The sequence below is a fragment of the Oncorhynchus gorbuscha genome, linkage group LG16 (assembly GCF_021184085.1).
Source record: "Oncorhynchus gorbuscha isolate QuinsamMale2020 ecotype Even-year linkage group LG16, OgorEven_v1.0, whole genome shotgun sequence".
NCBI lineage: Eukaryota > Metazoa > Chordata > Actinopteri > Salmoniformes > Salmonidae > Oncorhynchus > Oncorhynchus gorbuscha.
Window position 1 is genome coordinate 69,684,185 of NC_060188.1, and position 25,042 is coordinate 69,709,226.

A 25,042-nucleotide genomic window follows, 5' to 3' on the forward strand; every position below is an offset into this window, starting at 1 on the left:
CTGGTTCCGGGTGTTCACCTGACCAGACTTACTGCGGCTACTGCTTTTCTGACCGTCCTCTGTCCCACCCTCACCCTGCTCAGAGTCGTCCTCCGATTCCTCCTTTTCCTCAGGCTCCTCTTCCTCCTCAGGCTCCTCCTCGTCATCCTCCTCCTCTCTCTGCGGTCTGCGGTTGCGGCTGTGGCTCCTCTTCTTCTTCCTCCTCCTCATTGTCTTCATCTTGTTCGTCGTCATCTTCTTCATCCTTCTCCTCCTCCTCATCCTCTGCCTGGACTCGTGCTCTCTTGGCTCTCTCTGGAGCCTCCTCCGCCTCCTGTTCTTCTTTCCGCCGCCTCTTCCCAGAAACGTCCATCTTGCCCTTGGCTTTGTGGCGGGTCTTTAAGCAGGGGGCTTTGCTGTAGTCGTGATCTCCTCCCTCCACAAACTTCCCAACCTCCGACTCACTGTCTGAATCACTGTCTGATGAGGACAATGATGAGGAAGACGATGATGAAGAGGAGCTTTTGGATCCTCCAGACTCCTCCCCCTCCTGCAGCACTCTTCGCCGGTGGCTCTGTCTGGCACCATTGGTGAGAGGTCTGTTACGCTCTGGAGAGACAAACATACATCGTCTCCCTGTTAAACATATCACAGCAACACTGACTAAAGTAGCCTCCAGCAACAGCTACCAAGTAGGCTTACATGATAACCCTTTCTGATTGTGTGATTTTGGTAGCATTGAAAAACATAGCAATAACACCATTAACTGCTGCGTTTTAACCAGGTTGACTTCAAACATTCAAGTAGTTGGGAAACTGACTAAAGACATTTGTCTTGATAGCTTGGTAAAACATCTCTATGAAGGACTATTTATCCACTGCCTTTTGGTGTTGGTTACCCTGTGTAGTAATACCCGAGTTCTTGATGGGTGTGGTCCGACTGCGGGTGACACGGTCGGCCCCTGGGCCCCCAATGTGGCTGCCTGTCCCGGAGCTGGAGGAGGACGAGGGCTGGCTGTCCTCCTCCACCACCACGCTGCTCGACTCCGACGCTGCAATAGCAGCACCTCACGTTATCACCCAACCTCCCATCACCTCAAACATTTCACACATACCGCCACAGACACAAACATACACGACAAGACTTACCCTGAGATGGCCTGCGAGACAGGCTCTTAGATGAGGGTTGAGATTTTTTGGGTGTTGCTTTCTTCCCCGACTTGTGCTTCCCTTTAGGACTAGAGAGAAGACACCAATATAGTGTTTGAGGTGAAATCTAAATAGATCCTACAAGTAGTGGTAAATAACAGGTGTGTTTATTACAGTGGTAAGGATTAAAGTTGTAGAGAGGCATTCCAGCCAGGCCAGTACCTGGAGGGTCGACTGGTGGGAGGGGAGCTGCCTCCACTGTTCAGCCTCTTCCTGTAGCTGACACTCTGGCGACTCCTCCTCCGCTGGTTCTGGACTGCAGACTTGTAGTCGGAGATGATGGAGATGATTTGTCTCTCAAAGAAGGCTGATTGGCTCAGGGTCATGGTGTAGATCTGAAGATAAAACAATGAAGATCAAAACCCCATTCTCTCACAGAACACATAAGGGTCAGGGGTTATAAGACCCACTGCACCCCCCCCCGAATCTTGGAAAGAAGTGGGGAGTGCTCAACCAACGTGAGTCGAGGTGAAACCCCAAAAATTGTCAGAATGAGTAGACTAACCTGTGACTTCTTGTTAGGTGTATATGCTTTGGAGTTGCTGAAAATGAGACGGACATCTTTGGCAAACTCCATGGGGTTCTCGTAGTTTCCGACGACCAGCGCCTCTGTAACAGTCCCCAGGTCCATGGGAGTGTCTATGATGTCTCGATAGTCCTGGGAGAGGAGGGAGAGAGGGTAGTTTTTAGGACGTCTGAAACCACTTAACTGAGAATTGAGGACAGATAGTTTGTAATACTTCTGAACCACTACAGTCAGACTAATAAGACTTTCAGCTTCTCTGATTGAACTGACACAGTGGGCTGGTTTCCCAGAAACTAAAATAAAAGTATTTTCAAAGAAGAATCGCCATTGCTTTTTAGACCAGGAGCAGGTTTGATCTTGTTACGGGACTAAATGAGCCAGATTGTAAAGCACTCAGATCCTAAGGCACTCATCCTGTAAGGGGATGTTATCATGTCTCTGTGGGAGTGGCAGTGACTATAATAACAAGCCTTACTGGGTAGGTGAAGAGGTCCACAGGCTGTCTGAAGGGCTCAGAGTCAGGGCCGTCCATCATACGCCGCAACAGCTCCCGACATTGGCCCCGCCACGCACGCACGTCTAACACAACCCCACGCTTTTTAGGACTGGGATTGGCCCGCTGAGAGTGGGAGAGAGGGAAGGTTTCCAGTTAGGTAAATAAATAAAAACAGGAGGCAGAAGGACAACAGGGAGGAGGAATCACAGTCATAGCAAAAACAATGCATATTCCATGCTTGAGATGAAACCATCCCTTACCTGTTGTCCTGTGGATGTCCCTGGAGTGTCAGAGTCCACGTCCACCTCAGCAGTCTGCACACCAACAGAGAGACAAGTACTCTTAGTACAGTTTAATAGACCACCAATACCATTTAAATATCACTATGAACTCCTTTGGGGTGTACATGGACTTCTCCATGTCTCACCTCGTCTTCTCCACTGCTCAGCTCCGTCTTCACCTTGTGGCACAGATCTAAGATGTCTGTGCAGCTCTGATCCCTGACAAAACCACAACAACAACCTGTCATATTTGCAGTAAAAACCAAGTTCTTTAAGTAGATTTCACATTGTGGAAATCTACACCCTTCATTTTAGTATGATGTCAGGGGTGCCCTACCCGATGTAGCGGAGGAGCACATCAGTCACCACCTTGGCTGCTGCCACGATGGGGCTCTGGGGCTCATTGAAAGTGCGGGCGTTGTGCTCGATGTAGCGCACCTCCCACATCAGAGCCGAGATCCTCCTAGGAGAGAGGAACACCCGGGAGGGGGGGGGGATAAGCTGAGTCAGAGTCACTGATCTCCCCAAACTGGCACATACCAAAGTCCCAACACAGAGGTACAACGGGGCAGCAAGGATAAACAGAATATTAGCGACAATTACAATTGTTTTGAGGGAAGACTACAGTGCGAGTGTGGAGAGGTCAGTGCTGACCTGTAGAAGCGGTTCTCCAGCCGTCTGTGGATGGTGCTGAGGTCAGTGGGGTAGGCCACCACAGTGCAGTAGAGGGGGTAGTCCCGCAGGTCCACAGGTGAAGCAAACGCCTTGGCCAGGTCTACATACAAAATATACAGCCCATCACACTCATCAGGCAATACCAATCCATATGCAAGTTCACTTCCAGTTACAATCTATTTAATGCAGAATTCCTAGCATGAAAGCTGTTCCTGTGTGGTAGCAGTGACCTACCCAGTGTAAGCAGATCGTTGATGCCAAAGATGACCCTCTGGCAGTCCTCGTCCCGTGAGTGAGCCCCCCACTCCCCCTCCTGGGGGCTGTAGAGGCGAGCCTTCACCTCCTCCTCTGTCACCACCACCCCGTCACCAACCTCTTCTGGCAACTCCGCTGGGGGAGGGAACGCAGCACACCAGTCAGAAACCATTAATCAGCTCGTTGGTTAAAACACACCAGTCAGAGACAACATCAGCTCATTGGCTGGCAGCTCAGTCTCACTATCAATAACCTGATATAGATAGAGACTGCATGTGTTATGTTGAATGAGCTAGCAAGGAAGACACTTGAATGTGTAAACTGACTGAAAACAAACTGCATTATTCCAGTAGATGACCTGAGATGGGTGAGGAGCCATTGTTAGAAGCAGTGATACTAACCTTCATCAGAAATGGGCTCCATGTCCCAAGGGCTCATCTTCTCCCTCTCGCTATTATCCCACCTAGTCAAGAGAAACCACACCTCAGCATTCAGTATCATAAGACATTTATATTTTATGCATTCCTATTGAGTGTAAGCTACAGTATGAACTTTTGAGGGTCATACTGGGATGTACCACTCCAGACTGTAAGCTTAAACCCTGGGTCTCGACCCCGCCCTGTGCAACTGGGTACTGGACTTCCTGACGGGCCGCCCCCAGGTGGTGAGGGTAGGCAACAACATCTCCTCCCCGCTGATCCTCAACACGGGGGCCCCACAAGGGTGCGTTCTGAGCCCTCTCCTGTACTCCCTGTTCACCCACGACTGCGTGGCCACGCACGCCTCCAACTCAATCATCAAGTTTGCGGACGACACAACAGTGGTAGGCTTGATTACCAACAACGACGAGACGGCCTACAGGGAGGAGGTGAGGGCCCTCGGAGTGTGGTGTCAGGAAAATAACCTCACACTCAACGTCAACAAAACTAAGGAGATGATTGTGGACTTCAGGAAACAGCAGAGGGAACTCCCCCCTATCCACATCGATGGAACAGTAGTGGAGAGGGTAGCTAGTTTTAAGTTCCTCGGCATACACATCACAGACAAACTGAATTGGTCCACTCACACTGACAGCGTCGTGAAGAAGGCGCAGCAGCGCCTCTTCAACCTCAGGAGGCTGAAGAAATTCGGCTTGTCACCAAAAGCACTCACAAACTTCTACAGATGCACAATCGAGAGCATCCTGGCGGGCTGTATCACCGCCTGGTACGGCAACTGCTCCGCCCTCAACCGTAAGGCTCTCCAGAGGGTAGTGAGGACTGCACAACGCATCACCGGGGGCAAACTACCTGCCCTCCAGGACACCTACACCACCCGATGTTACAGGAAGGCCATAAAGATCATCAAGGACATCAACCACCCGAACCACTGCCTGTTCACCCCGCTATCATCCAGAAGGCGAGGTCAGTACAGGTGTATCAAAGCTGGGACCGAGAGACTGAAAAACAGCTTCTATCTCAAGGCCATCAGACTGTTAAACAGCCACCACTAACATTGAGTGGCTGCTGCCAACACACTGTCATTGACACTGACCCAACTCCTGCCACTTTAATAATGGGAATTGATGGGAAATTATGTAAATATATCACTAGCCACTTTAAACAATGCTACCTTATATAATGTTACTTACCCTACATTATTCATCTCATATGCATATACTGTACTCTACATCATCGACTGCATCCTTATGTAATACATGTATCACTAGCCACTTTAACTATGCCACTTTGTTTACTTTGTCTACACACTCATCTCATATGTATATACTGTACTCGATACCATCTACTGTATGCTGCTCTGTACCATCACTCATTCATATATCCTTATGTACATATTCCTTATCCCCTTACACTGTGTATAAGACCGTAGTTTTGGAATTATTAGTTAGATTACTTGTTGGTTATCACTGCATTGTCGGAACTAGAAGCACAAGCATTTCGCTACACTCGCATTAACATCTGCTAACCATGTGTATGTGACAAATAAAATTAGATTTGATTTGAATCTAGTGTCAGACGTGTTAATCAGACCTGTTGAGTGTGGGGTACACATTGACTCACTTGACAGCGTAGCACTGGAACAGGCTGTCTGGGTACTCTGGCTGGAGTGGCTGTTGGTCCTCCACCGAGCCAAACCACCAGGCGTCATCGATGATGCTCCGGAAGCGCACACCTAGCCGGGATAAAACATTGCTTGTTTCAGTACATGACAACAGCTGGTCCGTGAATAATCATACGTACAGAGCACAGATGTATGGGAGAATGAACTGTAAAGGTACATCCCACAGAACAGAAACCTATGTGGGAGAGCGCACCACACTGCTTATATGGCACAAATTAGACAGGAGGTGGAACATGTAAGCGAGGGAGCTGGACCGATACTCTGCTAGCCTCTAACCACCATGTACATAAGCCTGTTAGAGTGAAGCAACACTAACCAGTCTGCCAGTTGTGCTCTTTAGCTTCGTCATAGAACTGCTGGAGCACCAGGAAATCAATGACATCCGGCATGTCATGGTACCTGAGAGAACAAGGAAAGTCATTGCCACTTATTGCTGGATATTACCATATTCTTTTCAAACAAGAGAATAAGATCGATGACTCACTTTAAGGAGAATGACTCATTGGTCATTTTGCCTGAGATGGGGTGCAGGAAGGCCAGTTTTAGGCAACAGAGGGTGGGAGGGCCCACCTCATACTTAATGCCAACCACCTTCACAGACTCCTGGTCCTGAATGACGAGAAAACAAACAAAATATATTGAAATAAGAGAGAGGCCTCACAAAGGATATGTAATACATAAAAAAACATACAGTTGAAGTTGGACATTCACATGCACCTTAGCCAAATACATTTCAACTCAGTTGTTCACAATTCCTGATATTTAAAAAATTCCATGATCTTCGGTCAGTTAGGATTACCACTTTATTTTAAGAATGTGAAATGTCAGAATAATAGTGGAGTGAATTATTTATTTCAGCTTTTATTTATTTCATCACATTCCCAGTGGGTCAGAAGTTTACATACACTCAATTAATATTTTATAGCACTGCCTTTAAATTGTTTAACTTGGGTCAAATGTTTTGGGTATCCTTCCACAAGATCCCCACAATAAGTTGGGTGAATTGTGGCCCATTCCTCCTGACAGAGCTGGTGTATCTGAGTCAGGTTTGTAGGCCTCCTTGCTCACACACGCTTTTTCAGTTCTTCCCACAAATTGTCTACAAGATTGAGGTCAGGGCTTTGTGATGGCTTAAGGACAAAGTCAAGATATTGGAGTGGCCATTTTGCCACAACTTTGGAAGTATGCTTGGGGTCATTGTCCATTTAGAAGACCCATTTGCGACCAAGCTTGAACTGATGTCTTGAGATGTCACTTCAATATATCCACATAATTATCCTGCCATCTATTTTGTGAAGTGCACCAGTCCCTCCTGCAGCAAAGCACTCACACAACATGATACTGCCACCCCCATGCTTCACGGTTGGGATGGTGTTCTTCAGCTTGCAAGCCTCCCCCTTTTTCCTCCAAACATAACGATGGTCATTATGACCAAACAGTTGTATTTTTGTTTCATCAGACCAGAGGACATTTCTCCAAAAAGTATGATCTTTGTCCCCATGTGCAGTACCAAGCCGTAGTCCGTTTTTTTTTATGGCAGTGGCTTCTTCCTTGCTGAGCGGACTTTCAGGTAATGTCAATATAGGACTCGTTTTACTGTGGATATAGATACTTTTGTACCCGTTTCCTGCAGCATCTTCACATAGTCCTTTGCTGTGGTTCTGGAATTGATTTGCACTTTTCGCACACCAAAGTACGTTATTTTCTAGGAGACAGAAGGCGTCTCCTTTCTGAGCGGTATGACGGCTGCCTGTTTATACTTGCGTACTGCGTGGTCCCATGGTGTTTATATTTATGTACTATTGTTTGCACTGATGAACATGGTACCTTCAGGCATTTGGAAATTGCTCCCAAGGATGAACCAGATTTTTGGAGGTCTTGGCTGATTTCCACATTTTCCCACTTAGTTTGAAGGTAGGCCTTTAAATACATCCACAGGTACACCCCCAATTGACTCAAATTATGTAAAATTAGCCTTTCAGAAGCTTCTAAAGCCATGACATAATTTTCTGGAATTTTCCAAGCAGTTTAAAAAGGCAGTCAACTTAGTGTATGTAAACGTCTGACCCACTGGAATTGGGATAAAGTGAATTATAAGTGAAATAATCTGTCTGAAAACAATTGCTGGAAAAATGATGTGTGTCATGCAAAGTAGATGTCCTAACCGACTTGCCAAAACTATAGTTTGTTAACAAGAAATTTGTGGAGTGGTTGAAAAACAAGTTGACTCCAACCTAAGTGTATGTAAACTTCTGACTTCAACTGTATGTGGTAGACATAAAGGAAGCAGTGTTAGTCTTACCCTGAGGTTGAGCTTGTTCCAGGGCTGTTTCTGAGGATTGATACTGTAGGCCTTGGCCCTGTGCACTGCCCTGACGTAGGCCTGGTGGCCCTGCCTGAAGTACATCAGCTGAAGAGGAACAGGTGGAGGGTCACCACACAGGCCACGTGTCTATAAACCTTGCACTATCGTATTCAATTAGGTACAGATTTAGCTCAATTCGAGAGCCTGTGACTATCAGCATTTTTTGTCAAAAATCTGTTACTGACACAGCTTTGTTCTGTTCAATGTTCTCTACCTACTCATGTTGTTAAGTTCAAAAGAATACAATATAAACATTTATGACAGCATTCAAAGCAATGAGGGTTTAGAACTTTCAAGCCAATTATAACAGAATCATCTTTTTTGCTGATAGAACCTTATAGTCCCAAGGTTTCTCGTGTACTCTGTTGGACCTAAGGCCCGTAAGGTTCCTTACCTCGTCACCCATCTGTGGCACAAAAGGAGAGCGGCGGGGGATGGTCTCCATGATCCAGGAGGGGGGCAGCCATTCCTCCGCATCACACCCAGCCAGAGACAGAGACGAGCTAGGTTTCTGAGCACAGAGACAGGGGTTAAACGGTCTGAAATAACACACACACTCTTAAGGAAACTTGCCCTCAGTCACGAGACCTCAGTACATCAAAGTCAAACAAAGTCAAAGGCTCTACACTCCGTACAGACAGTAACTGAGAACATAGACAATATCAATAATAATATGCCATTTCCAAGCAGCAAGTTGGCTGTGCCATTTCCTGACATCCCCATGTTTCTACTGTACGTTCCGTGAGCACACCTTCTGTTTGGTCTGCTTGGGCTTCTTCTTCTTCTCCTCCGCCTGCTTCCTTCCGGCCTCCTCTCCCTGGCCCTCGGCCTCCTCTGAACTGCTGGAGCCACCGGGCGGTCGGACCTGCCTTCTGCTGGTCCGCTTGGGGGGCTGGAGGTTGATCCCCGCATCAGCTGTCCAATCAGAGTAGTCACTGGAGGAGACACTGAGGGAGAGAAGTGGTATCAAAATGTGTATTTTGCAATCACAGACATAAGGTAATGAATGGAGACCTATGTTCCTGCAGTATACTGACTTTTCAGGAGATGGCAGACATTTACCTGGAACTGCTGTCACTCTGCCACTGCGTTTCCCCATCAGAGGAAGCGTTGCTGGCTTCTGCCTGCTCCTCTGCCTGCTCCACACAGAAACATAATTAGACCTCCACTGACGTGACAACGCGAGTCCTCTGCTACTTCAAGAACAACAGACTACAATCCCCCCACCTCTCCATCGCTGTCTGAGTCCATCTGGCTGTCAGAGATCCTCCCCCTGTTCACACGACGTTCTCCTGCTGAGCGGGTCTGGTACGCTGGTGGAGGTCTGGTCTGCTTCTTCTTCCTCTGGGTCCGCCGCAGGGAGCGCTTGCAGGGAGCCTGCTGCTCAGTCTACAGGGGGGGAGAAGTCGTTGTTGAATGATAGAAAAGAAAGTAAAGCAATTGGTAGAATTCAACAAAGGGGCACACATTTGTCCTGAAAGAAATAGAGAGCTGTGGGACAGTAGTGTAGTCACCTTAGGAGAACTGGGTTCAGGCTTCCTCCTCCTCTCTGTGTTGTAGATGGAACACTCCACCTCACCTTTGGCCCGTCTGGTCTCTTCCATCACCCTACACAACGCAAACAGCTTTAGTCAGCCACTGGGGGATATCTACCTCAGTACCAATCTTACAAATGGTCCAAGGCTCAAAATGAAGAAGATGGGCAGGACTGGTTAGAACACAAGGTTCAAAGCCATCTAAGGTAGGCTCTGTCTGTCTGGTCAGTCAGTCTCACCGGAGGACCCCTTGCTGGACTTCGTTGACCACAACCCTCCTACTCCAGGCCAGCAGGTCCCTCTCCGTGGCCATCTGACTGCGAGGGGCATTGTGGTGCATCTGACGCACCCCCTCCACCTGACCACTCCTCCTCAGGCCCATGTTAGGGGGCGATCCCACTACCTCTGGTCTCTCACCAGCTTGAAATGAGGAAAAACAGAGTTACACATATCAAATCAAATTTATTTGTCACATACACATGGTTAGCAGATGTTAATGCGAGTGTAGCGAATATTTAACTCATGACTACAACATTGAAATCCAATATGCACACACTGTATGAGGGTCCTTCCATACAGTGTGTTATATGAAACTGTGGAACGTACCCCCCTCTCCTTCAGGCTCTCTCTCTTGGTCCCGCCTCTCATCCGGCTGGTTTTGCAACTGTCTGATCAGGACATCCAATGGGCTTTCTCCCTGACCCTCATCTGCTGTTAGCTGGCCAATCACCTGCTCCACCACCTCACCATCACCTAAGCAACAGAGAAGTTACAATGCCCAACATTACCCACATTTTGATCCCAGAGCCAGGTAAAGAAACATTGTTGAAAGCGTTGATAAGGAGGTTTACCATTGGCCATGTAGCCCAGCTGGGGCACCAGATGTTCCTCCTTGCAGCTCTCCCTGCCGGGCACCAGGCGCTGGTAGTGGGTGGGGTGGGGGTTACCGTCCACGTCCACCAAGAAGGGAGGGGGCATGAGGTGGGGCGCCTGCTGGGTTTGCTCATCCAGGACAAAGTTATTGGCGTCCCGGATCAGGGGCCGGAAGTCAGTGTGGAAGAACATCTGGTCAGGAATCTGGAGGAGATGGGGATTTGTTATTCTCTTTACAAGCAATTAGATGACATGGAATTAACATATCTATGTTCAAATGAGCCATGTGTAAAGGCCAGACACTCACCTTCTCATAGGGTCTGCTGCATCCAAAGCCAAAGATGAGCAGGTGGCCATGGGAGTCAGTGCAGGCAAAGTGCTGTCCATCAGCTGAGAACTTACAGTCAAACGCTGCACCGTGGCCTTGGCCCTCAATCTGAGACAGAGGAAGGCTTGTGTGAATGTCGGCCAGGGTGAAAACACTGGTACGCCACCAACACGGTCACCGTGTAGTACATATGAAAATCCTTTGCTAACTGGAACAGCAGTCAGGCTCTCACCATGTTGAAGAAGTTGCGGATCTTCGCTCCCTTGGCGAGGTCCCACATGTAGATGTTGCCATCGTGACCAGCAGACAGCATGATGCGGCGGTCAAATGGGTGGGCCTCCAAGACAAACACCTCATCATCATGACCCTGAAGGAGGAACACAACACATTCAGTCCCAACAGGTCACACTCACTGAAGAGACCAGGCGGTTCTATGCCTTTCTACAGAGCCAGAGGTCTCTGGCCGTTTGCAGAGGAGACCAACGGGAGATAGAGACATCTACTCACAGACAGCACATGCAGCAGCTGGCCCGTGGTAGAGCTCCACACTTTGAGCAGGTAATTAGAGACCGCTGTGACGACCGTGCGGTCACCGCGGTCCCAGGCCACCATCGTCGGCACCAGCTTGGTCTTGTCCTCGCCATTCACAACAGCACTCCTGTGACACAGCCATACGTTAAGTACACTTACTAACGAGACAAACAAACCCATACACCCATTTGCAGCAGCACAGACAATTATAGACAGCATCGTCTTACCCTGGTAGTCTGGTGGCTATGTCCAGAGAAATGCTCTTCCACTCCTGCTGTTGGTAATGCCAGATCCTAGCCGTGCCGTCCCGGCTGCCACTCACAAACCTCAGGCTGGGGACAGACACAGCAGTTAGAGCCCACACAGCAACAAATCAAAATAGTTTTATCAAAGTAAAGAGACAAGTGTGCACACTAACCTGTTACTGTTGTTACAAAACTGGACCACCACAACTTTGTCCTGGAAGAAGAGAGGTAGGAGTTAACAAAAGGAGTAGTGAGAAACAAACTGAACAGTACAAGTGCTCTAGCGCTATTTAGTCTTCTGTCTCCGCTCTCTTTTCTCTTCTTCTCTGCTGTCTTACCATGTGAGCATCCAACTCAGACAGCTTCATGGGTGTTTCAGAGCCGAGGTAATACACCCTGATCACATGATCAGTACCGCCCGTGGCCAGGAACATCCCACCTGATTCAAAGAGCAACAGGTAAGTACATTAAACAAACTGATCTAGTTCTGTCGCTTTGTGAAAACATTACCTCGACTCATGTTGTTCAAATAGCAATTTGCAAATAACTCCATAAAATCAGTGAAAATGTGATGAGGAATTATAATGTAAAGCATGTTGTTTATTAGGGGCCACCTACCACAGCTGAAGGAGGAGGTGGAAATCTGGACCCCAGGCCTTGACCGCTCAATGAACTTGACTGGCCGGTCACTGAGGAGGAAACAGAAAACACAGGTTAGGGTCACTTAGGCCACAAAAAGGATCTGTTGAAAATAAAGACACCATCACCTTGTCATTCCTCCCTGGATGCCTCAGACAACCTCCGCTGTCCAACACTTACACAAACTTCATGCTGAGCGAGTGCCATTGCCATAAACACACCATGCCGTCTGCGCCAGTGGAGGCCAGGAAGCGCATCGGTCCTTTTACCGCCGGACAAAACTGAGGAGGACAGGGGGGTGTCAAACACACTGATATTTCTCAAATCGAAAGGGTCACAAAATTGCAACAAAAAAAAAAACAGACCTCATGCAAGATATTTTACATCACAGAAGGTAAATGAATCAAATCAAAGTTGCACGTGCGCCAAATGCAACTGGTGTAGACCTTAGTGAAATGCTTACTTACCAATAGTGCAAAAAAGGTGTTAGGTGAACCTAACACGAATGAATAATGAAGGGTATAACTAGCTAGGTTCCTATTACTTGTCCTGACCTGAATAGAGGTGATGGAGGCTGCATGGCCCTGCAGCACAGTGATGGGAGCGCAGGTGCGCAGGCACCACACTCGGATGACCTTGTCACAGCTGGCCGAGGCTATGAGCGTGTTCTCGTAGTTCACTGCCATGTCGGAGATCTCGGCCGCATGGCCACGCAGGGTGGACAGCAGCCGGCCATCATCCGTGGACCAAATCTTCACCAGACAGTCATCAGAACCCTGGAAGGAGAGAGGTCATGATGAGACACCGGCGGCATAGAGACTGACACACTTCAGAGGGAACGGACAACAACTGTCTTTGGTATATCTTCTCGTCTTTTGTCAGACTCTTACCGTAAATATCCGTCTGCCACTGCGGTCGAAGGCCACACAGTACACAGAGGACAGGTGGCCCAGGATGCGCCTGTGCATCTTCATATGCTGGTAGGTGTAGGACGGCAGGGCATGGCCGAAGCGGGCAGTGCCAGTAGCCTGGCGAGCACCCATGATGGACACTAGACAGCGAGAGGGTAGAGGTAAGTTGGGCAGAGGGAAAGGAATTTACAATTAAATATGTATTGCTCTGTAGTGTTTCCAATAATTTACAGGTTTCAGGAATATTATTTTTACAGCACAGCTTACCGATGCTGGGGGGCTTCCCAAAGCTGACTGGTGGTTCTGGGGGTCGACCCCGGTGCAGCGCAGCAACAGCAGTTCCGCTCCATTCTGTGTGGGTACAACCTAACAGAACACATGGTTCTAAAGCATTACAGACTGTATGACCTGGGAGTCTGGGGCATGTATTCTGCATGTATTCTGCATCTGTGTAATCAAGCACCTTGATTAGTGATGATGACATTATTTTGTTTGTCTTTGATGGCAAGAGAAAGAAACAGTGAATTGGGGGGGGGGGGCTCACTTTTAGCTGTGCGAAGCAAAGACTGCCTTCCCAAGCCCAGGAGGGTCTGGACTCCAGGGACACTAGGTGGGGCCTCCTTGTCTATGAGAGGACCGATCTGTTGGCATACTCTCACCAGGTAGTCTGCTGGGATGTGCTGGTTCAAGATCACCTGTGGACACATCAGAGACAACAGTCGTCATATAGACCTGTGTGAGTGAAATCAGTAGGAAAATGTCATTAAAGCAACATTAGGGAAAATGTAACCGTATCCCTAGCCTTACATTTACAAACTAGATGTCAAAATACATCTTTAGTTAGATTTTATGTTCTGCCCAAAACGGACACTGGGCAGGGGTGAAATTGGAGCGTAAGCACAAATGCCACACACAGTTAAACAGTTGTTTGCCTGTATTAAAGGGATAATCCACCCCATGAAATAAAATTCATGAAACTCCTGTCCATTTGGTGAAAACCCATGTCCTATCAGTGAGTAAAATAAAACAATTCCCATGATTTAACTTTAAGTTGTCTGTCTGTGAAATCAGGAAATTGTGTAGGAACGCGCCATAGCTACATGGTTCTCGTCAGTGGAGATAGTGTGTTATCCCCTATCAAAAAGCATTTAAACTATTGCCTGCCCTAGATATGGTCAAATCAGCCAACATATGGTATGGGCATATTGTCTAGAATATATCCATCCGTTTATAAATGGCCATGACCAAGTATATATATTTCATTTAGATGTGCTCAATCCAAACAGTGTACCAAATTATTTTTAGGGGATCCTGAGTGGCGCAGCATTCTAAGGCATCACTACAGACCCAGGTTCGATCCTAGGCTGTATCACTACTGGCCGTGATCGGGAGTCCCATAGGGCGGCGCACAACTGGCCCAGTGTCGTCCTGGTTTGGCAGTCATTGTAAATAAGAATTTGTTCTTAACTGTCTTGCCAAAAATGTTTTTTTTTTAACCTTTATTTAACTAGGTAAGTCAGTTAAGAACAAATTATTATTTTCATTGACGACCTAGGAACAGTGGGTGCCTTGTTCAGAGGCAGAACGACAGATTTTTACCTTGTAAGCTCGGGGATTCGATCTTGCAACCTTTCGGTTACTAGTACAACGCTCTAACCACTAGGGTACCTGCTGCCCCACAATTAAATAAAGGTACAATAAAAAAATATTCTTCTATGATATCATGGAGGTCCGCAAATAATTGTTTAAGTACATGCAGCCACCTAGTGTGATGGATTGTACAATAAATAATGATCTAACTACCATAAAAATAAAATTAAAAAATTATTCCCTAGTAACTTCACCGACAGTAGCTCCACTTACTACAGGAACATCCCATCGGTTTTACGGCCTCTGCATATGATACATCATGACTGATCCTATATCTATATCTGATCCTACACCGCGCTCTATACCTGGCATTCAGTAAATGCTGCACTGTGTTCTCCTCCACAATTACAGCACTTAACCTTCACATTGCTTCCCCAATCACTATAATCATGTGCCCCTCCACACTTGGCACATATTTTCTTTCCTTAACACTGAGCAGCTACATGTCCCATTCTTTGGCATTTTACCAAATTATTCAACAAATTGTCTCCTTCAAGTACCATCTCGCAATGCGCGTCTGAGAAATTTGAGAAAGGGCCATTGTTGTTATAGCAACGCACTTTGCACTCACTCTGGGCAGAGGCAAACTGCAAGTTGAACTCAGAGAGAATCTCCTAGATTTGTTCAAGTGTGTGCAGAAGGGAAGAGTATCGTATGCCTGATGAAGGGAAATGCTGCAACTGTGGAGGTGAACATGCGCCCGAATTCCTAGAGTGCCCTGTTAGGGTGTAGGAGAATGAGGTGGCATGGGTAAGAAGTGTCCAGCATGTCTCCTATCTGGAGACGGTAAGAAGATTGGAGTGGGAGGGAAGAAGAAATGGTAGTAGAGCCACCCCGACCAGTGAAGGTTTCTCATCAACCGAGGGATAGTGAAATGCTACATGTTAAAAAGTTGGACTTTGTATTATTTATTGCAATGGTCATAAACTGTACAGCACAAGCAGAGAAGTCGTCTAAGAAAATTGGAATCATAGTGAATGCCGCTGAACATTTTTTGGGGTCTTTGTGATTTTACAGCCAAGGCCGTGCAAGAAATCCTGTTGGTGAATGTACCACCATCACAGACCCCTGAGCCTGTGTAGGGATGTATTCTGGAAGAGTGGACTGTGAATTAAGAAGTGGGATGGGTTTTCTAAGTTGCCGTGTGTTTTGGTATGATGCCCTTTTCCCACAGTGTTTGTTGTTGTTTCTTATTCAATACCCCGTCCAGTTGGTGGCGGTAATGCACCATTAACATTGGATGCTAACCGCCGTTAAAACCCCACCAAAGAAACAAGAAAATGGTTCCAATCGTTTTTCCAACATTCATTTTTCCCATAGGCGATTTTAGAAACACTTAAAATAAGGCCTGTGTTTCACGTAGGCTTACCCTGGCATGACATTTTGATAACCGTGTAAATCTCTCTAAGAGAAGGTGACATTTATCAATATATTTGCTTGTATTTACCCCCCCAAAATTAGCTGCAAATGTGGCTATCAAAGAACTACAAATGCCATGATGATATGGACTAGACTGAAGAAATCGAGCCAATGGTAAGAATCTCTAGATTAACTATCAAATGTTAGCTAACTGTAGTAATAATAAATTGGCAAAAATGATTTAAAATTGACAATTCTGTGCATTGTCTTGTGCAAGTTTTAAATTGACACGTGCAGGAGCTTGCAGGAATTTGTAGTCTTGCATGTCTAATTTGATGCTAATTAGCATTTTCTAATCAGAGAAAACAGATCTGAATATATTGATAAAAGTCACCTTGTCTGAGAGATTTACATGGTTATCAAAACGTCACGCAAGGGTAAGCCTACACAAAACATAGCCCTTTGTTTACATACTCATCTCATATGTATATACTGTACTCGATACCATCTACTGTATCTTGCCTAAGCTGCTCTGTACCATCACTCATTCATATATCCTTATGTACATATTCTTTATCCCCTTACACTGTGTATAAGACATTAGTTTTGGAATTGTTAGTTAGATTACTTGTTGGTTATTACTGCATTGTCGGAACTAGAAGCACAAGCATTTCGCTACACTCGCATTAACATCTGCTAACCATGTGTATGTGACAAATAAAATTTGATTTGATTTATTTTAAGTGTTTCTAAAATTCCCTTTGGGGAAAAACTAATTTCCCTGTTTGACCACTATGTTTTATAGGTATTACAACACCTCCACTGTGTGGCTCTATACCAGGCAGTCAGAAGACTAAAAATTGTCAAAGACGTCAGCCACCCTAGTCATAGACTGTTCCATCAGCGACCGCACAGCAAGCGTACAGATGCACCAAGTCCGATACCAACAAGACCCTGAACAGCTCATACTCCCAAGTTCAATAGTTAGTCCAGGTAACTATTGGTTATCTGCAATTACCTTTTTTTGCACTAACTATTTTGACTCATCACATGCGCTGCTGCAACTATTTATCTATCCTGTTGCCTAGTCACTTTATTCCTACCTATACGTACATACACATCCGTTCAAAAGTTGAGTCACTTAGAAATGTCCATGTTTTTTAAAGAAAAGCACAATTTGTCCATTAAAATAGATCAGAAACACAGTGTAGACATGATTAATGTTGTAAATGACTATTGTAGCTGGAAACTGCAGATTTTTTTATGGAATATCTACATAGGTGTACAGAGGCCCATTATCAGCAACCTACACTCCTCTGTTCCAATGGCACGTTGTGTTAGCTAATCCAAGTTTATAATTTTAGAATTAGCACAACTGAGCAAGAGGACAAGTGCATTAGAGTGTCTAGTTTGAGAAACAGATGCCTCACAAGTCCTCAACTGGCAGCTTCATTAAATAGTACCCTGCAAAACACCCGTCTCAATGTCAACAGTGAAGAGGCGACTCCGGGATGCTGGCCTTCTAGGCAGAGTTACATAGCCAAGTTATCGTTACTCATTGTGTATTTATTCCTTGTGTTATTATTTCTCTGTGTTGTTGGGAAGGGCCCATAAGTAAGCAGTTAGTCAACACTTGTTGTTTATGAAGCAAATGACAATATGATTTTAACTGATTTCCACACAATTTTCAAATGTTGCTACCAATCTTGTTATAATGACAAAATGAAATATTTTCACAAAAAAATATTGTTTTCTGTGTGATTTAACACTGTTTAACACTATTAATCATAGGAATTAGTGGTTTGCTCAGTCCCCTCCTGTACTCCCTGTTCACTCATGACTGCACAGCCAGGCATGACTCCAACACCATCATTAAGTTTGCTCTTGACACAACAGTGGTAGGCCTGATCACCGACAACGATGAGACAGCCTATAGGGAGTTCAGAGACCTGACAGTGTGGTGCAAGGACAACAACCTCTCCCTCAATGTGATCAAGACAAAGGAGATGATTGTGGACTACAGTAAAAGGAGGACCAAGCACGCCCCCATTCTAGTCGACGTGGCTGTAGTGGAGCAGGTTGAGAGCTTCAAGCTCCTTGGCTTCCACAAAACCAACAAACTAACAGACTAAGCACACCAAAACAGTCGTGAAAAGGGCACGACAAAACCTATTCCCCCTCAGGAGACTGAAAAGATTTGGCATGGGTCTTCAGATCCTCAAAAGGTTCTACAGCTGCACCATTAAGAGCATCCTGACGGGTTGCATCACTGCTTGGTATGGAAATTGGTCAGCCCCCGACTGCAAGGCACTACAGAGGGTAGTGCGTATGGCCCAGTACATCACCGGGGACAAGCTTCCTGCCATCCAGGACCCCTGTACCAGGCATCAAAGACACCAGCCATCCTAGTCATAGACTGTTCTCTCTGCCACCACACAGCAAGCGGTACCAGTGCGCCAAGTCTAGGTCCAAGAGGCTTCTATGCAGTCACTTAAATAACTCTACCTACATGTACATATTACCTCAACACCGGTACCCCCTGTATATAGCCCCACTATTGTGATTTTACTAGTGCTCTTTAATTATTTGTTATTATTATCATCATCATAATCATCATTTCCTTTTTGTTTAGTAAAACTGCATTGTTGGTGAAGAGCTTGTAAGTAAGCATTTCACTGTAAGGTCTAACCCGGTTGTATTCCGCGCATGTGAAATACAATTTGATTTGGGAAACACACACTGCAGTTAGCCATCTGAATCACCTTCCTTCTCCCAGCTGTCTCAAATAGTAAAGGCTCTGCATACTAGGTTCGGTTTGCGCCAACCAGCACTCGGCTGTGCTAAGTGAAGGTTTGTGTCGTGTATACTCCCTTAAAATATTAAAAGAACTTCGCTAGAATAAAAAAAAAACTGCAATAGTGCCGTTTGTCCATCATGAGATGCCTTAGCCAGTATAGGCTTAATTAAACAAAAATAACTCAAGAAATCGGTCTTTCATCTTTTGCAGAGCTCTTAGTTGCGCAATTTTACATCTAACTAAGATGTTTGGTGCAGTACTTCTCAAGTGAAAAAACGTACATGAAAACGAGTTCTCTCACTCAATGACAAACACTTAATTGAATAATCCCCAATGTTGACCAATATCTGACAAAGGGGCCTAGATTTCTCTGACCGAACTTCTGCTGCGTTCAAAACAATTGGGAGCTCGGAACACTCCGACTTCCGAGCATTCAAAACAACTGGGTACTCGGAAGAAAACGAGCTCCGACTGGGAAAATCCAAGTCAGGAAATATGGCATCTTTCTAGAGCTCCGACCTAAAAATCCATGGCGTCATAATGTTACCTACTTTGTCCTCGAAGCACCATTTCTTTTTGCCTCTAGAAAAAACTATGTCCTGTGCACGAACAGCCGAAAAAACCCTTGCCGATACTAAAACGTCACAAAATGTCGTCATAATATATGCAAGAACTGTTTCGGGTGGGAAGCATGCGGACGCCTTAACTGCTATTTCATTGGCTGTCTGGTAAGATGGACGTTTCCTAAGCCTTTGTACAGTCTCATTCTGTTTTACCCCTCCTCTTTGCCCACACACACAACACCGCTATAATTCCTGACCAAATATTAATTTGAAGTAATCAAATGCCGGCTTTTACTCAAACGCACAGATGGTTTAAAAATAACTATCATCCATCAACTGAACAAAATCATTTGAAAGCCGACAAAATATTGATATACAAATGTATTCTCGCAATCAAAAGTTACACGATTGATTGGATAGCCGGTTATGAACTTATTATAATAACACTCACCCAGTCTTGGAAGTTTCGTTTGTATTGTTTGCCGTCCCAACTCCATCGTTTCGGGATCAACTAAACGGAAGACACGCGGTTAGATAAATGCATCAAAACTCAATAAATACAATAATATAGTTGCCGTATTGTTCATGCCTCTATCAATAACAAAGCACACCATACCAATAAAAGTAGAAAGCGCCCCAATATCGCGGAAACGAGACCTGAGAACAAGCTAATATAGACGAGAGCGGGCGCAGCTTACCTCATACTCTTCCAGTTCCTCAACCAGGATCTATGGAGAGAGTTGCTAGTGTTTAGCACACATTGAGATATTTAGATAGATAGCAATTGTAGTTCAAGTTATTGATATAACTTGTCATTCCTACCTGTGCCGATTTTTTACACGGTCCCGACTGGAGAAATCTGGCAATGAGGTAATACAATTCTGAAAATAGAGAGGCGCATTATTAAGCCAGTCAATAGCTTGCTAAGCTAGCCAGCTACGCTAACTACTAGATAGCTAGGCTAACTGACTCAAGACCTAAACTGTGTTTGCGTTAATATTTTAAAGAGAGAAATAGCTAGACCCGTAACACTCACCAGCTTCGATTTGTGAACACTGTTCTTCTGCCATCACTTGATAAGAACATCGACATTTGATTCACTAATGTTTAGGTGTATTTGGAAAATAGCCACTTGAATTGCTTCCCAGCGTTTGGCCTTTTCCTTTCTCAAGCTATCTCACAGCTTTGTTAGCGCCCTCCCGCGACCAATGACAGAACATTTGCAATTCCAGTACGAGACACCTGGTGGCCATACCACCTGGTTTTGGTGAGGAGTTCATACCATATAGTGGGTCATATAGTACTAGGCCCGGTTTCCCAAAAGCATCTGAAGGCTTAGTTCATCGTTATGGTTCTAAAGACTAATGTATCCTTAAAATGCATTTGGGAAATCGAGCCCAGGACAGAGACCTTTTATTGAGGACATATTTGTAGATAAAGTTGTTTTTTTCGACCTCAATTAATTTGTCTGAGAGTAGAGCATATTCTGGGGTATTGAGATTGTCATTTCAAATAAATAAACAAGTAAGGCCTATTATATTCTGCTGATGAGATTTCATGGATGTTGATCTAATGTCTTGCCTTCACTTTTAGACTATGTACTTCCAAATATTAAATTAAGTTGCAACTACAACTATAGGGTTATTTTCAGACAAGCACAAAACTTACCATATCAAAAATAATGCCATATTATCATATGTAACAGTATAGACTTTACATCCTTCCCCTCACCCTGACCTGGGCGCGAACCAGGGACGCTCTGCACACATCAGTCACCCTCGAAGCATTACCCATCGCTCCACAAAAGCTACGGCGAATGGGTACTGCCAAACACTACTTAGCCCTAGTTAGAGCAAGGTTACCAATTTGCATGTCAAACAATTATAATGTTAAGAGCTGAAAAATTGCATGCTTTTGCAAGACATGCAAAATCATGTCTTTGTGGTGATTTGTAGGCTCTATACAAGTAAGCTGGCATGATACATTATATATAAAAAAGAATGTGGACACCCCTTAAAATGTGTGGCTTTGGCTATTTCAGCCACACCCGTTGCTTAAAGGTGTATAGAATCGAGCACACAGCCATGCAATCTCCATAGACAAACATTGTCAGTAGAATGGCCTTACTGACGAGCTCAATGACTTTCAACGTGGCACCGTCACAGGATGCCACCTTTCCAACGAGTCAGTTTGTCAAATTTCTGCCCTACCAGAGCTGCCCCGGTCAACTGTAAGTGCTGTTATTGTGAAGTGGAAACGTCTAGGAGCAACAACGGCTCAGCCGCGAGGTGGTAGGCCACACAAGCTCACAGCACGGAACCGCCGAGTGCTGAAGCACGTAAAAAATGGTCTGTCCTGGGTTGCAACTCCGAGTTCCAAACTGCCTCTGGAAGCAATGTCAGCACAATAACTGTTTGTCTGGAGCCTCGTGAAATGGATTTCCATGGCAGAGCAGTCGCAGACAAGCCTAAGATCACCATGCACTTTGCCAAGGGTCGGCTGGAGTGGTGTAAATCTTGCTGTCATTGGACTCTGGAAACGCGTTCTCTGGAGTGATGAATTACGCTTCACCATCTGGCAATCCGACAGGCGAATCTGGGTTAGGTGGATGCCAGGAGAACGCTACTTTCCCCAATGCATATGTAACGGATGTGAAACGGCTAGCTTAGTTAGCGGTGTGCGCTAAATACCGTTTCAATCGGTTACGTCACTTGCTCTGAGACATTTACATTTACATTTAAGTCATTTAGCAGACGCTCTTATCCAGAGCGACTTACAAATTGGACCTTGAAGTAGTAGTTCCCCTTGCTCTGCAAGGGCCGCGGCTTTTGTGGAGCGATGGGTAACGATGCTTCGTGGGTGACTTGTTGATGTGTGCAGAAGGTCCCTGGTTCGCGCCTGGGTATGGGCGAGGGGACGGTTTAAAATTATACTGTTACATTGATGCTGTTGACCCGGATTACTGGTTGCTGCGGAAAAAGGAGGAAGGTCAAAAGGGGGGTGAGTGTAACGGATGTGAAACGGCTAGCTTAGTTAGCGGTGTGCGCTAAATAGCATTTCAATCGGTTACGTCACTTGCTCTGAGACCTTGAAGTAGTAGTTCCCCTTGCTCTGCAAGGGCCGCAGCTTTTGTGGAGCGATGGGTGACTGTTGTCGATGTGTGCAGAGGGTCCCTGGTTCGCGCCCGGGTATGGACGAGGGGACGGACGTAAAGTTATACTGTTACACATAGTGTCAACTGTAAAGTTGGGTGGAGGAGGAATAATGGTCTGGGGCTGTTTTTCATGGTTCGGGCTAGGCCCCTTAGTTCCAGTGAAGGGAAATGTTAACGCTACAGCATACAATGACATTCTAGACGATTCTGTGTTTCAAACTTTGTGGCAATGCTCCTGTGCACAAAGCGAGGTCGATACAGAAATGTTTTTTCAAGATCAGTGTGGTAGAACTTGACTGGCATGCACAGAGCCCTGACCTCAACCCCATCGAACACCTTTGGAATGCTGACTGCGAGCCAGGACTAATCGCCCAACATCAGTGGCCAACCTCACTAATGTTCTTGTGGCTGAATGGAAACATGTCTCCCCAGCAATGTTCTAACATCTAGTGGAAAGCCTTCCCAGAAGAGTGGAGGCTGTTAGAGCAGCAAACGTGGGACCAAGTCCAAATTAATGCCCATGATTTTGGAATGAGATGTTTGACGAGCAGGTGTCCACATACTTTTGGTCATGTATTGTACCTAGGGTCCATTTACTCTCATTTTGAGTTTTGGTCAGCAAATAGTGACTAAGACATTTAGACAAATCCAGAAAGTATGTTGCAAAATGCTACCTCTGACCAAAAGTTTTCCATCAGTCATTAATTTAAGATTATTGTTTGTTTATATATGATATGGTAATGCTACAGTAATAATGACACGTAAAGTAATGAGACAGAGTGCAACCTCATGAGGAAAATTCCAATTACTATTTTATTAAATTCCAATTAGACATCCAGAACTTCAGTGGGAACACAACAGATGGCGGCATATTTCAATAAAAAATCCCAACATTTGTTTCAAAAAGCATTAGCGACTTCCAACAAGTCTCTTCTGCCGTTAAAATAATTTGTCATCAAAATAATTCAGAGCAAGATTATTTCAAAAGCAGTTATGCCCACATCATTATTAAGCCTGGAATGTTTTCAATATTTTTTAAATATTTAAATTCCTCTTACAGACATTCACGTTGAAAATAAGTAAACCCCCACATAAAGAAAAAACACTGCACATATCAAGGGTAAAAATACAACCACCAACAAAAGTGAAATGTTGTGAGTTGGCAAACCTACAATGTGATACTATACCACCTGCAATTAGTCTGCCAGCCAGCATTATTTTTTGAGCTCCCAACAAGGTACCAACACTAATAAAAAAACGAAACAGTAATTATGTTTTGCTTAAAAACACTATGACCACTGCACAACAGAACAATCTTCCATATTTAGCTTTGTTTTGTGCTAAAAACCTGTACCAATAATTACAAAATTGTTGATAAAAATATTCCTCTGTTAATAAGGTAATGGAGGTTTTAGGGAAAACACATGAGACTTGGGGGGCCATACAAGGGAGGGGATTGGACCAACAGGATAGGTGCTACTCAGTCTTCTCTTCTGGAGTCTCTACCTGTAAGATGACAAAAGTAAAACCTTGAGAGCCATTCACTGTGAGACACTGAGAATCCTGAATGATTCATGTTTTTAGATGGATTTGCCTCTAGAAATAGTAAGATACAACTAACTACAAACAACATTCTCGAGATAATACTACTTTAAAAATGATAGTCTTATATTAACAATCAGTGATATGGCATGACATACTTCGTCTGTCTTGGTCTCGCCATTTTCAGACTGGGTCTCCTCTTTAGGCTCCTCGACTGCTGCTGCCTTCACCTTCTTCTTGTCTTCCTTCTTCTTGTCATTTACTTCTTTTTCTTTCTGTGGGGACAATTTACATGCATATCTGTCAAATCTTCTCTGCCTGGAACCTCAGAATGATGTAATTGTCTAGACACTTAATATGGGTGTGAATGTGCTGAAAAGACAACATGACATGCTAAACACCTGACATGCATAATTATATTAAATGAGTAGATGTTGAAGACAGGTAAGTATTACTTTAGCTGGCTTTTTTGGTTTTGGTGCTGGTTTGGGAGGGGCTGGTTTCTGAAAAATACAGAAGGAAGAGTATATTGATACAATAGATTCTCAAAGCAATGCATTGCATACCATGAAACAGAACAAAAAATATATTTTACATTTACATTTAAGTCATTTAGCAGACGCTCTTATCCAGAGCGACTTACAAATTGGTATATATAAGTTAACAAATGACTATTTGCATTGCCCCCCCTTCTACGCTACTGCTACTCTGTTATTATCTATGCATAGTCACTTTAATAACTCTACCTACATGTACATATTACCTCAATTACCTTGACACTGGTGCCCTCGTACATTGACTCTGTGCTGGTATCCCCTGTATATAGCCCCACTATTGTTCTTTTACTGCTGCTCTTTAATTATTTGTTATTTTACCTCTTACTTTTTTGGGGTATTTTCTTAAAACTGTATTGTTGGTTAAGGGCTTGTATGTAAGCCTCTCACTGTAAGGTCTACCTACACCTGTTGTATTCGGCACATGTGACAAATATGATTTGATTTGATAGTTG

General features: G+C 44.9%; 3 protein-coding genes across 4 annotated transcripts in view; 1 reads left to right on the top strand and 2 right to left on the bottom strand.

Moving 5' to 3' along the window:
* On the bottom strand, nt 1-20,545 carry LOC123998868 (bromodomain and WD repeat-containing protein 3-like). 2 transcript variants are annotated; one of them, XM_046304087.1, is made up of 40 exons: nt 20,374-20,545; nt 20,160-20,218; nt 20,036-20,065; nt 19,789-19,848; nt 13,513-13,663; nt 13,236-13,334; nt 12,948-13,108; nt 12,612-12,833; nt 12,238-12,338; nt 12,037-12,107; nt 11,757-11,857; nt 11,592-11,632; nt 11,401-11,505; nt 11,150-11,300; nt 10,875-11,009; nt 10,622-10,750; nt 10,293-10,518; nt 10,048-10,194; nt 9,681-9,861; nt 9,421-9,514; nt 9,134-9,295; nt 8,969-9,042; nt 8,658-8,853; nt 8,301-8,417; nt 7,844-7,951; nt 6,026-6,150; nt 5,858-5,940; nt 5,481-5,592; nt 3,822-3,883; nt 3,400-3,555; nt 3,145-3,265; nt 2,828-2,953; nt 2,637-2,709; nt 2,470-2,523; nt 2,189-2,332; nt 1,693-1,845; nt 1,350-1,522; nt 1,128-1,216; nt 893-1,030; nt 1-588 (listed from the first exon to the last, which is right to left on the bottom strand). In XM_046304087.1, the coding sequence occupies exons 1-40, from the start codon at nt 20,405-20,407 to the stop codon at nt 143-145; spliced, it is 5,010 nt and encodes a 1,669-aa protein (XP_046160043.1). In that variant the 5' UTR covers nt 20,408-20,545; the 3' UTR covers nt 1-142. The 2 variants fall into 2 exon arrangements, with proteins under 2 accessions (XP_046160043.1, XP_046160042.1); XM_046304086.1 differs by having other exon boundaries at nt 878-1,030.
* LOC123998872 (SH3 domain-binding glutamic acid-rich-like protein) overlaps nt 20,059-25,042 on the top strand; it is an 11,002-nt gene continuing 6,018 nt past the window's right edge. Inside the window, exon 1 of the mRNA XM_046304095.1 lies at nt 20,059-20,207. The gene's annotated coding sequence lies outside the window, so the exon portion shown is untranslated. The remainder of the gene's footprint in view (nt 20,208-25,042) is intronic.
* The window catches only part of hmgn7 (high mobility group nucleosomal binding domain 7), a 3,249-nt gene continuing 1,488 nt past the window's right edge, over nt 23,282-25,042 (bottom strand). Inside the window, exons 4-6 of the mRNA XM_046304097.1 lie at nt 24,489-24,536; nt 24,192-24,308; nt 23,282-23,997 (exon numbers count right to left, since the gene is read on the bottom strand). Of these exons, the coding sequence (XP_046160053.1) occupies nt 23,968-23,997; nt 24,192-24,308; nt 24,489-24,536 (195 nt within the window). The 3' untranslated portion in view covers nt 23,282-23,967. The remainder of the gene's footprint in view (nt 23,998-24,191; nt 24,309-24,488; nt 24,537-25,042) is intronic.